We start from the raw sequence: 14,412 nt of genomic DNA on the forward strand, positions 1-14,412 counted from the left end.
AGCAATCAAGGGCTATAAAATTGTGGATTTTAGCCCAAAAAGGGTGTTTTTAAAAACCCAGAAAATTGTAGTTATATATAGCCTTAAATGCACACTGAATATGCTGGTGCACTGAGCTTGCATTAAATGTACCCCCCAACCCCCCCGCCCGCCGCCCACCTAACTAACAGATGGATGAAAGTATTTTTTTTGTCATTAGGATCAGGGCAGGGTAAAAAGATTGTGCACTGCACCCACACAACAAAATCTATGTAGATCGCTGAGTTATAGTTCTGATTAAAGAATAAAGATTCTGTCCTCCTATATTCTCTCCCTCAAAGCAGCAGCAGTGCCCTAGTACACAACAAAATCTATGTAGAATGATCGCTGAGTTGAAGTTCTGATTAAAGATTCTGTCCTACTCCTATTCTCTCCCTCAAAGCAGCAGCTGTACGCTTTCCCTACACTAGATAGAGCAGAGTGACGTGCAGGGCTATGTGACTCCAGCTTATATAGAGGCTGGGTCACATGCTGCACTGGCCAATCACAGCCATGCCATTAGTAGGCATGGCTGCGATGGCTTCCAAGGGCACACCAGTTAAACGCTTGTGGATTGGCTGCCCTGCATCTTTTTTTACGTGCCATTAAATTGCTGGACACTGAACTCGTTAACGAACATACAGTTCGATGTTCGGATTTGGGTCCGGTACCGAAAACCCTAAAGTCCGGTACAAACTTTACAGTTCGGGTTTTCTCAACCCTAATTGTCATAGCTCACCATCCTTGGGGAATCCTCAAATGGTGACAGTACAGTGCATGCATCCTTTATCAACAGCCATTGGCGTAAGGAAAAAAGTAGAGGCGGCCTGACCCTGTCGAGGTACCATACTCACACAAGTACTCGTTAACAACCCTCTGCTGCATGTGAAGCTGCCGTAGCATTGCCAAAGTCGAGTTCCACCTAGTGGGCATGTCACAAATTAGGCAGATTATGGGCAAGTGCAATTCCTGCTGAATTTCAGCAAATGAGCACTGGCTGTGTATGACTGCCTGAAATGGCTACAGACTCTTCTGGCCTGCTTCAGTAGATCTTACAACCCTGGGTACCTGTTTAAAAAACACTGTACCTCCAAATTGAAGACATGTGCCAGGCATGTCAACTTTCCCTGTCTAAGGGCGGGCAGGAGGTTTGTGCCATTATTGCACAACACCATTCCTGGCTCCAGGTGGTGTGGCATGAACTACCTCTGGGCCTGCCACTGCAGAGCTTTCAGAATCTCTGCTCTGGTGTGGCTCCTGTCCCCTAGACAGACCAGTTGAAGCACTGAATGGCACCCTTCAGCTTGACTCATTAAATAGCCCCTTGACCGCTTTGGGGGTACATGTAGTTCATTGGACAATTCAGCAGAGGAGAGCATGGAGGAGGAAGAGGGGGGGGGGTGGAAATGACAAATCCTGCATCATCACCACTAGCTGTATGGAGACATGGTGGCATAACAAGCTGCAGCACTGAGCCCTGTCCTGCATCCTTCCGAGTTGCAAGAAGAGTTACCTAATGTGCTGTGAATGAAATATATGGTCCCTGATAATGCTTTCTGGACCACGTGTCAGCAGTAACGTGGACCTTGCAGCTGAGTGCCTTACCCAATGACGTGACAACATTACCTTCTACGTGATGTTAGAGAGCTGGAATAGCCATGCATGAAAATAAATAGCAACTGGGAACCTGCCATTGTGGTACAGCGCATTCTGCAATTTCACAGAAGGGGCAGAATCCACCAGAAGGAAAGGCAGGAATTGTAAAGCCAGCAGCTTAAACAAGCTTGAATTTAGACGCTGGGCATGTGGGTAGCAGTGAGTATTTTTTTTTTTTTTTTTTGCTGCAGCAGACATGGCAGAGAAATTAGCCTGCTGTAGTCTACAGCTGGTGGTATGCTACTGGCAGACATGCTGCAAGGACAACACTGAAGAAATGACACTTTCGCTACAATGTAAAGTAGTAAATGTACAGCTTGTATAGCAGTGTAAATTTACTGTCACCTCAAAATAACTCAACACACAGCCATTATTGTCTAAACCAATGGCAACAATAGTGAATACACCCTTAAGTGACAATGTCCAAATTGGGCCCAATTAGCCATTTTCCCTCCTCAGTGTCATGTGACTCTATCCAGAGGTTGTTTTTGGGAAATAGATGCATTGAGGTTGAGGGGGGGGGGGTCAGCCTGTCAATGCTCAGACCATACGCCACACACTGCATCAAATTGGTCTGCGTGGCTGTCGTCCCAGAAGAAAGCCTCTTCTAAAGATAACACACGGATATAGTAATGCGCTGATATATACTGCAGAAAACCTGTCCTGACAAATTAATCTGACTCTAAAGTAAAAATGAATGGTCACACTACACTCACACTGAACTATCACTAAATTAACACTAAACTGATATTCTACACTGACAATAGAAGCACAATAGCACACTAACTCACAGAGCCCTGTTCTGTCTCTCGCCACGCCAACCTCACACTACAAATGACCGCTATGGGGAGAATATTTTCATTGTGTTGGATGGGACTAAGAGCATTGAGTCATGATTGGATAGAGTCATCATTACTTTCTCTAATCATGGCTCTGACAGTGCTCTGTGCCTTGATTGGGTGAAGCTTTCATTGCTTCAGCCAATCAGGGCTTCCAATGCACTGTGTGGCAGCACAGTCCATTGTGGTCATTCGGCGGGCCTAACAAGCAGTTGAACGCCCTTGATAATTCGAATGTTCATTGAATGGGTTCATCTAACTGTTCGCCCAACTCTAGAGGTACTGGTTCCAACATTTCAGGCTGCCCTCTATTATAGGTAATCCAATCTTTTAAAAATTTTTTCCAACATGGCCTGATGGTTTGTAAAGTCAATGAAGCATTAATCAAAGAATATTTGAAGGCCAGGCCTTTCAACTGATGGATACACTTACTATCATCATAAAACTTCCAAAGCTCTTGAGATTTTCATTAACTTTACTCATGAGTTTCAGTATGGTTGGATCATCATATTCAAATCTGTCACCCAGTAATATAGACACAATTATGTTGGCTACCGCAGGAGTGATGATGGTTATATTTTCAAAGGGTTCCCCTAAAAGAGAGAACAAATATTTGAAATAACTCGATTTATGTCAAATCCAGGCAATTATTTTTTTAAAGCAACAGTATTATCTTGAAAAAATGAAAAAAGAAATAGTGCTCATGCAAAAAACTTGTAATGTCTAGACCTCACCTACCATCCACCAGAATGCATGATGATATCAAATGTTACACAAGAAAATAAGTGCGCATACAGACAAAAACATAACTATAAAATTAAAGTCCATTATATCTCAAATTAGGTGAAAATTAACAGTAAAAGAGTGAGTCTCTCTGAGCGAAAGGTAGATATTGGATTCCAGCCTTCCACCAGCAGGACACACAATTCTTGGAGAAAAAAAAAACATGCCTTTTTACCTTCCACCACACACATAAGCCTCTTACCGGACTGTGTTGATCCCCCAATAACAGAGACCAACAAAGCCTGTTGTAAGTTAGATGATTCCAGCTTCTATAAATGAAACTCCAGCATAAACACCAATCCTAAACTTCTGGATGCCTCCAGTGATAGCCAACTCGGCCATGAAACCCCATGCAGGATATTATGCAAAGGAACAAAGGCCCCACATAGCGTAACTCTGTATTTCATGTTTATTTAGAAAGAAACATACACAGGTGATCACAAAAAAAGTAGATTGGCACATAAAAATAAAACTCTGCACCAGCTAGCTCTCAGTGGGCGTGAAAGTTAAGCCCCTCCCAACACATTTCGCATCAATACGTGTTGTTAGGGGAACACTAGCAACATGATTATTTTGGAGTATTGGTCAAGAAAACCCAAACTGACTGAGTGACCTGCTGATATTTTTAGGATGAAATGTCTGACAAAACCATTTTTTGTGGGTTTATCCAACATAGGTTCCTTCCAACCATTTAAACAAAATTTTACTGTGCTACAGGTCAGCAGCAAGATAATAAAAACAAACTGAAATAATGTCAGTTTACTTGTGATTTGTACAATGATGTTATTTGTATTGTAGCCATTTTATAAAAAAGGGAATTTTCACTTCAAAACCGGACTGTTACATCCCCATTCCTACCCAGGCAATTTTCAATTTTCAGAGCTGTCACACTGTGATTGACAATTATTCAATCATGCAACACTGCACCCAAATTAATTTTGATCATTGTTTTGAGGCAGACTTTTTTTAGTGGTAATTAATAATCACTGGGTTTTTATTTTTTGCTATACAAAGGGAAAAAGCCCAAACATGTAAAAAAAAAAAAAAAAAAAAACATTTTGTGTTAAAAAAAATTAGCAAATAATAATCTTTCTTTAAATATTTGGGTCAAAATGTATTTTGCTACACTTCTTGAAAAAAAAAAAAACTAAACAGTCACAGAGAGACAGTTGCGGGTAGCAATCCAATAGCGCCTGCAAGAAGAGGGCGGTTTGAAGATGTCTTGGTCACTTCAGATATGAGATCCTTCTCTCAGCCAAACCAGCGACAGCTGTACTCCGGATCCAGCATTAGGGAACGCCTAGACTGACAGATTTCCGTCTACATCGGGTTAACGGCCGATGTGGACGCTCTGAGGAGTGATGAACCCCTGGACTACTGGGTGGGCAGGCTTGACCTGTGGCCAGAGCTTGCACATATTGCAATGGAACTGTTGGCTTGCCCCCTGTCCAGTGTCCTGTCTGAAAGGACGTTCAGCGCAGCAGGGGGGATCGTGACCAATAAGTGCACTCGCCTAGCTTATGACAGTGTAGACTACCTTACATTTATAAATTATAAATTAATGAGGCATTGATCTCTGAGGAATTCAACACATGTGACCAGTAGACCATGTTTCATTGAAATTCCTCATGACAGGACACAAATATCCGCCAGACCACCATCCACCCACAACAATTCCTGGTCATTGTCTTCACTAAATACAGCGGCATAAAAGGCATTTCATGTCCATTGAATGCCTAATTTTTGGGGCCTTTCATGGCCGACAATTAATTTTTCTGTCAATGCCTAATGAACCTTCAGCCACAGAAAACTACGTTCTTATCTGTCAGGTAAACCCATGTGGGCTAATTTTTGGGGCCTATACAGGCCGACACTTACTTCTTTATCCTATGAATGTCTAATGTACCTCCAGCCACAGAATACTGTGTTCTTAGCTGTCAGGTAAACCCATGTGGGCTAATTTTTGGGGCGTATAGTGCCCGACACTTACTTCTATATCCTGTGAATGTCTAATGTACCTCCAGCCACAGAATACTACATTCTTAGCTGTCAGATAAACCCATGTGGACTCATTTTTGGGGCCTATACTGGCCGACACGTACTTCTTTATCCTGTGAATGCCTAATGTACCTTCAACCACCAAATACTACATTCTTAGCTGTCAGGTAAACCCATGTGGACTCATTTTTGGGGCCTATACTGGCCGACACTTACTTCTTTATCCTGTGAATGCCTAATGTACCTCCAACCACCAAATACTACGTTCTTAGCTGTCAGGTAAACCCATGTGGGCTAATTTTTGGGGCCTTTAGTGGCCGACACTTACTTTTGTGTCCTGTGAATGCCTAATGTACCTTCAGCCACAGAATACAACGTTCTTAGCTGTCAGGTAAATGCATGTGGGCTCATTTTTGGGGCCTGGAATTGCCTACACTTACTTCATTAGCCTGTGAATGCCTCATTTTTCAGACTGGAATTGAAAATCAATGGGTCTGTAAACGTTCCGCCAAATTGTGGAATGGATGCAGACCCATTTTACAGATGTGTGAATGGACCCTATATGTATTTCACATGTATTTACCGGCTGCTGTCAGTTCTGGCTCATTTATGAAAAAAATAAAATAAATACATTTTTTTGCTGTAATAAAAAAAAAACGTTTCCAATTGCAACACTTCTGTTATGACATTGTCTATGTGGTGGGACTATTTGTGCACAGCTAGTAAGTCTTTTGTGGCCGCAAATATGACCTAAAAGTTTTTAAAGTTCGCCTCCCATTAAAGTCAATGGGGCCCGCCACGAACTTGTGGTTCGCGGACATTTGGGAAAATTTTCGACTGACGTTCGCGAAGTGCCCCAGCCGATGTTCATCCATCACTATCAATGAATAAGATATTTTTCACACAGCATAGGCATAGATACAATTACACCCCAAAACACATTCTGCTACCTCTTCCGTATATGGCGATACCACATGTGTGAACTTTTTTTCCAACCACAGAGTGGCCCATAATCCAAGGAGCGCATTAAGTTTTTCTAGGGACATACATTATGCATCTAATTTGCTGACTACCTATTACATTTTTGGAGGCCCTGGAGCACCAGGACAGTAGAAACATATTTTTGGTTAAAAAAAAATCACAAAAAGCGTATTTTGATTGGTTTGTGCAAAAAGTTATCGCATCTTCAAACTAGGGGAAAGATTTACCGCATATACTCGAGTATAAGCCGACCCGAATATAAGCCGAGACACCTAATTTTACCACAAAAAACTGGGAAAAAATATTGACTCGAGTATAAGCCAAGGGTGGGAAAGGCAGCAGCTACTGGTAAATTTCAGAAATAAAAGTAGATACCAATAAAATTACATTAATTAAGGCATCAGTAGGTTAAATGCTTTTGAATAGGCCTGGTCAATATTCGTTCCAGACATTTCTCCCATTTTTCATTTTTTCTCACTCAAGTATAAGCCGGGGGGGGGGGGGGGGGCTTTTTCAGCATTAAAATGTGCTGAAAAAGTCAGCTTATACTCGAGTATATACAGTATGTCATTTTTATTTATTTTTTTTTTTACTAGCAATGGCGGCGATCTGTGATTTTTAGCGGGACTGTGACATTGCGGCAGACAAATTGGACACCTAACTCAGTGGCATTACTACAGTAATCAGTGCTATAAATTTGCACTGTTACTGTAATAATGACATTGGCAGGGAAGGGGTTAACCCAGGGGTGATTAAAGGGTTAAGTGTGAGCCTAGGGGAGTGTTTACTAACTGTATGGGGGAGGGACTTGTGAAATGACCACAGAGACCTGCGTTCCTATATAGAAGGATCACAGGCGCTCTGTAATAATTTCAGAGAGAACAACGGTCAGCTGTGTTTACAACAGCTACCGTCCTTCTCTCTCAGCTGGGAGCGATCGCGGCCCCATGCATGGGCATCCTCGCTGCCTAGTGGGGGTGGGGGCCAGCACCATGCGCTTGACCAACATAGAGCTAGAGCTACGCAGCCGAGCCAACCTGCCGCAGTAAAACTGCGACGGGCCGGTTGGCAAGTGGTTAAGCTGAAAAAGAACAAACAAACAAAAAAATGCCTGACACCCCAAGGAGCAGTTGTAAAAATGCCCTGTGTGCATGAGGCCTTAAAATGTCCAGTTTTTACAGTACTGTGGGGGAAGAATGAAAGTAAAAGTTGTACTGAATGGAGCAGCAGCCAGATGTGGGACAGGTTTCAATAGAGGTGACTTTTTTTTTTTTTACACAGCAAATAACCCCAAATATTTACCTCCCCCCCCCCAAGTTCAGCTTTGAAGAAATATGGTTTGATTGGAGAGATGTTAATACAAATTGAAGGAACTTGGCCTAAAAGGAAGTGAGGGGAAATCTCCCCACTGGGGATCAGATATCAGCAAAGCCTTGCAGATCAGGAGTGGGACTTCATTGGGATTACATGAAACTGGTACATTGGTATAAACTCACCTTTGTATTTTCTGATTTCTTGTATTAAACATTGTGCTTCCTCTTGAATTTTGTTTTCTATAGATCTCTTTCCCATTCCAAAATCCCGTAATGCTGAAAGTGTAAACCTTCTCATTGCCTTCCAGTTCTCTCCGTGGGCACAAATTATACCTGAAAAGAATTTACATTTTTGATGATCCATTTTAGGCAAAGCAACTTTTAGTTCTCCTCACTGAATTTTTTTTTAAGTTCCTTTTATTTCATCTCCATATACCTTAAAAAAACTATTCGATCTATGATTGTACATTTTCCATCTTTTGTATCCCTAAGCCCAGGTTCACACTGAGGCCATTTTAAAATCGTGAGTTCAGCTGAACTCGCACAATTTCAAACCGACATTTCATTCCGACTTCAGGGGTGATTTCACAGACATCTGTGCGGATTGCTGCACAGATGTCTATTGAAATCGCCCCCCAAGTCGCCAAAAGTAGTACAGAAACTACTTTTGGGAATCCTTCAATGATCAATGGTCACTCGCCGGTGCCAGCATCTTTTATCCGTCTTCTTTCAGGTGCCATCTTCATTGGATCTTTGCCGGAATGTGTGCATGTACAGCTCAGTGTTCAGTCAAAGTAAACTGGGATCAGGTAGGTAGGTTTCTTTTATTGCACAAGAGACATTGCATGTCTTTCTGCAGTAAAGAGCCTGCCAGCAGTTTTGTAGTTAGTTAATTTAGTTCTGCTTTAATACTCTAATTTAGGGGTCTCCAAACTTTATAAACAAAGGGCCGGTTTACCGTCCTTCAGAGTTTAGGGGGGCCGGACTGTGGCCATGGGGAGTAGAAAATGTCCCAGCATCAGTTGGAGTAAACAATGCCCCATCATTGGTGTCATTGGTAGGAATTGTGTCCCATCATTGCGGTCATTGGGCCCCTTCATTGGTGTCATTGGTAGGAATTGCTGAGGATTGGGACTTTCAACGGCAAGAACCAGGACTTGAGTATGAAAATATATAAATTTTATTACACGTATTACAAAGATGAAACATACATAATCACACATAAAATATAGGATAAAAACAAGGTCATAGATACGTCTTGGAACCAAGAGGGTCTGAGGTGTCTGGATCGGACTAGACGCGTTTCGGTCCAATTGCCTTTCTCGATAGTCCAGAGAACACCAGAGCTCAGACAGATGTGTAAGACCTCCGTGGAATCCAGGACGTAAAACCAAAAGGATGGGCCTTGGTGGATGAGAAAAAGGCCTTCAATTGTCTATGGCCGCAAGTAGTGTATGCCAGTTTGGCTGGGTCTATGCAAGATAGGCCCAGAACAATTTATTAATATTGTATGGGCTTCCAAAGGGGATTTGAATGGTTATAAGCCAAATACACAGTGGTTTGGCAAATGACAGTGAAAAGAGGGCTCCCCGATCAGAAATTCCCACGAGGATCTCCGAGGTGAGGTCAAAAACACACAGGTCATCTGTAAATCAGTAATAGAATGGAGGTGTCCCCCGATGGATATATGGTGCTGGGACGTATCCAGCACGTCCCAGCACCATATATCCATCGGGGGACACCTCAATTCTATTACTGATTTACAGATGACCTGTGTGTTTTTGACCTCACCTCGGAGATCCTCGTGGGAATTTCTGATCGGGGAGCCCTCTTTTCACTGTCATTTGCCAAACCACTGTGTATTTGGCTTATAACCATTCAAATCCCCTTTGGAAGCCCATACAATATTAATAAATTGTTCTGGGCCTATCTTGCATAGACCCAGCCAAACTGGCATACACTACTTGCGGCCATAGACAATTGAAGGCCTTTTTCTCATCCACCAAGGCCCATCCTTTTGGTTTTACGTCCTGGATTCCACGGAGGTCTTACACATCTGTCTGAGCTCTGGTGTTCTCTGGACTATCGAGAAAGGCAATTGGACCGAAACGCGTCTAGTCCGATCCAGACACCTCAGACCCTCTTGGTTCCAAGACGTATCTATGACCTTGTTTTTATCCTATATTTTATGTGTGATTATGTATGTTTCATCTTTGTAATACGTGTAATAAAATTTATATATTTTCATACTCAAGTCCTGGTTCTTGCCGTTGAAAGTCCCAATCCTCAGGGGTTATTTATTGTTCCATATTTATTAGGGATGGTGGCAAGATTCCAGGTTTAAAACACAGAATCCGAATTTATCTTTTCTTGGTAGGAATTGTGTCCCATCATTGCGTCATTGGGCCCCATCATTGGTGTCATTGGGAGGAATTGTGCCCTGTTGTTGGTGTCATTAGGATGAATTGTGCCCCATCTTTTGCTTATTCGGGAGATACATTGCCCGATCTTTGGTGTCATTGGGAGGAACTGTGTCTCATTGTTGGTGTCAATGAATGAAATAGTGCCCCAAGGGCCAGATAAAAGCAGGCAAAGGGCCACATCTGGCCCCTGGGCCGCAGTTTGAAGGTCACTGCTCTAATTGATAGAAAAGTCATTAACCTCTAGCTCTCCCTTAGATATCATTTTCTATTCCACATGGAGAGAAAAACAATGGGGTTGATTTACTAAAGGCAAATAAACTATTCACTTTGCAAGGGAAGTTACACTTTGTAAGGGATTTTTCGCCAGTGAATGTGTAGAAATGTTACTATGTAAAAGATACCCAAATCACGTGCAAAGAAAATGTAACAACTTCAATACTGGTCACTTTCACCCCCTTCCTGCCCAGGCCAATTTTCAGCTTTCAGTGCTGTCGCACTTTGAATGACAATTGGGTGGTCATGCAAAGCTGTACCCAAATGACATATTTATTTTTTTAGACAGATACAGCTTTCTTTTGGTGGTATTTAATCACCACTGGCTTTTTTATTTTTTGCAAAAAAGAAAAAAGGCCGAACATTTTGAAAAAAAAATATGTTTCTTTAAATGTTGTAAATAAGTCATTTTTCTCCTTCACTGATGAGGCAGCACTGATGGGTACTGATGAGGCGGCACTGATGGGCCCTAATGAGACGGCATTAAAGAGCACTGATGAGGAGGCACTGTAATGCAGCATAGATTCATAGGCGGCACTGATAGGCAGCACTGATAGGTAACACGGATAGGCGGCACTGATGGGCAGGCACTGACTGGCATTACTGCTGGGCACTGTTAGGGCTGCACTGATGATCAGTGCCCTGATTATCTGTGCAGGCTTCCCTGTGAGCCGCTGATCGGCACTCTTCTTCTTACATGCTGTTAGTGTGAGTAGAGGAAAGCCGAAAACCGGCATTTCCTTGTTTACATGTGATCAGCTGTAATTGGACACAGCTGATTACATGTAAAAATGAGCCTCGTCATTGGCTCTTCACCGAGATCAGTGTTGTGCCATGTCCCAGGGACACAGCACACCGCCGATCGCTGTGCTCTACCACGGGTGCGCAAGCGTGGCGAGAGTGGAACAACGTCATATGAAGTCATCCCAGAACAAGAGAGCCACCCTGCCGCCATCATTTGTCAATATGGAGGGCAGGAGGTGGTTAAAAAACCTCCAAGTTTTACTTGCACGGGATTGAATGATGGAAGTCAGCAGAGTTATAGGAAAAATTACTTTTCAAAGTGCAACTTGCTCTGCAAAATAAATAGTCTATTGGACGTTAGTAAATCAACCCCAATGTTTACACTTTCTGAAAATTTTAATACATGTTGGAAAGTATGTTTCCATCTTTTGTCCCACCAAATGGCTATTATCATTTATTTTCTGCTACTTCGTAAGTGTCAGCCTAGCCTGTCCCAAAACTTCAGAAAGCTTCAGTTCAAATTCAATTGGCCCAAAATATTTTATCAGACTTAGCCCTGGTTCACACTAGTGTTGCTGGGAAATCGTGTTACTTCAGCGTAATTTCAAAGACTTAGATTAGTGAGATTGGGGCCTCCAATTTCATTGCGGCTTGCAACTTCATTTAACAGAAAGCAATGCACGTCAAAATGAAATCATAAAAAAGTAGTGCAGGAACCTTTTTCTGAGTTGCAACAAGTTCCATTGCCGGTGTTCCGTGAAAAAACCATACCCGTGGGAAAACCATACCCTCGTCACTTCCGGTGCACCTACGGAGGGTATGGATTTCTCACGGTACTTACACTTGCCGCCGTTACATTAAAACAGCTCCTCTGCACCATGAATCATCTCCGCTCCTTCCCCTGTCACTTCCCTCATCTCGGCTAATAAATATAAAAGCGGATCACGGAGCCGAGATCGGCGTCATTTACAGTTCATAAACCCGCCGCCGCTTTTATATTTATTAGGGGAGATCACGGAAGTCACAGGGATAGGAGAGGAGATGATTGATGTTGCAGCCGAACTGTTTTAATATTACCGCCGCAAGTATAAAATTACACACACTGCCGTGATAATATCATACCCTACGAGCATGCGCGCTTCTGAACTTCTTTGCTGTTCAATTACGTCTCCGGAGCTCTGAGCATGCGCACTGCTGCGCTGCTCAGCTGTTTCAGACCGGAAGTGACGAGGGTATGGAATTCGAACGAGGTATGGAATTCTAACGTTACACCGGCAATAGGGTGCTACCTGTCATGTGATTTTGAACTGTCATATCGCGTGACAAATTGTGTGAACCAGGGCTGTGTGACTTCTGGTGCATGTATGGAACATATACAGTTAATCTACCTATTTTAAACTGTAAGGATTTTTTTATAGAACATTCTGCATTCTGGGATTTACCATTTCCATTTGATACTCTAGCCGCCAATGGATTATCTGGTCTTTCATAAAATTCCTCTCCATGATTGATAAGTGCATCTTTAACAGCGTCATAACCACATAATATAACCATCTTCTCCATGCCCAGCTGGATGCTATACACGGAGCCATACTTCTCAGACAGCTACGAAAACAATGCAACAAAACAAATTAGATATAGAGAAATAGCATGGACACTATAATACGTATATTTTGTTCGGTAACCATAGGGGGATTTCAATGGAGGCAGAAGTCAGGTCTTCTTTGGGATGTGTTTGTGCCTTGATGACCAACAGCTCTTAGGTTACCTTATTGTGATCTAATATGATCAGTTGTGAGGGAATGTTTTGAAAGGGTTGATACAATGTATTTCCCTTTTTATAGGCCACGTACGCACAGGATTTTGTTGGAATGCTTGTGGTTTCTTTGTACCCCCCTTTCTATGATCCTTGGAGGTTAGTGTCTGCATACCTTGCCATGATGATTGTCAAAATGTTTAAAACAGTAAACTGGATGCAAGTGTTTATCATTTTCAACCTTTTTAAACTCTACACCATGGACTTTGTATACACAATGGACCACTAATCCATATTACAGTAATTGGCAAGACTCCAATTGTCTAATGAAAATGTATATATTTTTTTTAAAGCATTCTGAAGAAAAGTGCCACATGCAGCTCCTCGGTGGCTGATGCCTACTGCCAGCTTCGTCTACTTTAGAGAGTAGAAGATAGTGAAGGCAACTGAATTGGCAACAAAGAGAAGACAGCAGCAGAGACTGATGCTGATTGTCCTCAATGACTGGATTCACATGGGCAGTAAGATTGGTTATTTGCCTGTCTGTTCTGACCATTGACAAGAACCTCCTAAATGATAGGTTGGATGTATTGTGCTGAGCTAAATTGCTCAGTACACATGCAAAGGGTCAGTGGGCTGTGCGGTGTAATAAAGAGATATATACTCTCTATGCAAGGTTCAGAAAACAGAGGGCCATTTAAGGCAATCGTTTTCTTGCAAGCAGACGAACAAGGTTTCTGTATGTATCCTGCCTAAAAGTGAAGCATTGCTCCCCAACCCTCTGTTCCAACAACCCAATTTCTTTTAGCAGATAGTGGAGCTTAGGAAAGAGTTGTATTTTTTTTTTACTTTGGACCCTAAATACCAGGCTAAGACCTGGGGCTAAGACCCGAAGACCTGGTGCATCAGACCACTTGGACAACTAGTCATAGACAAGTCTGGACAACCTTTGCCAGTTGTTAAACTTTTGTTTAGCTGCCCACTAGACAATGTCTACCTACAGTGTGTACTAAGCCTTTTTGTATACCATAGTCCTTATACTGAAACTTTTGTGGCTGTTCTGTTGTGCCATTTACTGTACAATTGCCAAAGTACTTCCTTAAACTTCAACACCACTGATCTTGGTTAGAATCCATCTAGTTTGACAACAAGCTCTTGAATAATCCCTTGCTTGCAGCAGACTCCATATTTTTCTCCATTTAGAGATATTAACACCCCATTTTACATAATCCAAATTTATAACTGGTCTTAAAAAAAAAAAATCCATGATTTTTACAAAAAAAAAAAAAAACAGCAGAATAAGTGCTTTATTACCTTCATAAGAGCATATTGAGGTTTTTTTGAATCAATCAAATGCAAGCTTCCAATTAATGGTAGAGGCTTTGGCCCTGGAGGGTAGTTTTTGTATTTTTTATCATTATAAGTTTTGACCAAAAACAAGATAACTATGATGGACAGAAGAATTGTCACAGGATCCATGGCAAATTTGTCTTCAAGTCTAGATAGAATTGGGAATCAACATAAATATTTAACATGAAGTAGAACATATTGAAATAGACAAAAACAGTTTTACACTCAGCATAATAAAGGCATGCAAAATCTGTTCATATTCAAAGACCATGACAGGG

The 14,412-nt window shown here is 42.0% G+C and overlaps 1 protein-coding gene across 1 annotated transcript in view; it reads right to left on the reverse strand.

Moving 5' to 3' along the window:
• LOC309550375 (uncharacterized protein) overlaps positions 1 to 14,412 on the reverse strand; it is a 210,783-nt gene that overhangs the window by 150,782 nt on the left and 45,589 nt on the right. The window contains exons 2-5 of the mRNA XM_082250770.1: positions 14,099 to 14,282; positions 12,471 to 12,633; positions 7,772 to 7,921; positions 2,946 to 3,106 (exon numbers count right to left, since the gene is read on the reverse strand). Coding sequence (XP_082106896.1) covers positions 2,946 to 3,106; positions 7,772 to 7,921; positions 12,471 to 12,633; positions 14,099 to 14,263 — 639 coding nt within the window. The 5' untranslated portion in view covers positions 14,264 to 14,282. The remainder of the gene's footprint in view (positions 1 to 2,945; positions 3,107 to 7,771; positions 7,922 to 12,470; positions 12,634 to 14,098; positions 14,283 to 14,412) is intronic.

This window comes from Pelophylax lessonae, assembly GCF_965119305.1.
Source record: "Pelophylax lessonae genome assembly, chromosome: 3".
In the NCBI taxonomy this organism is placed as follows: Eukaryota; Metazoa; Chordata; class Amphibia; order Anura; family Ranidae; genus Pelophylax; species Pelophylax lessonae.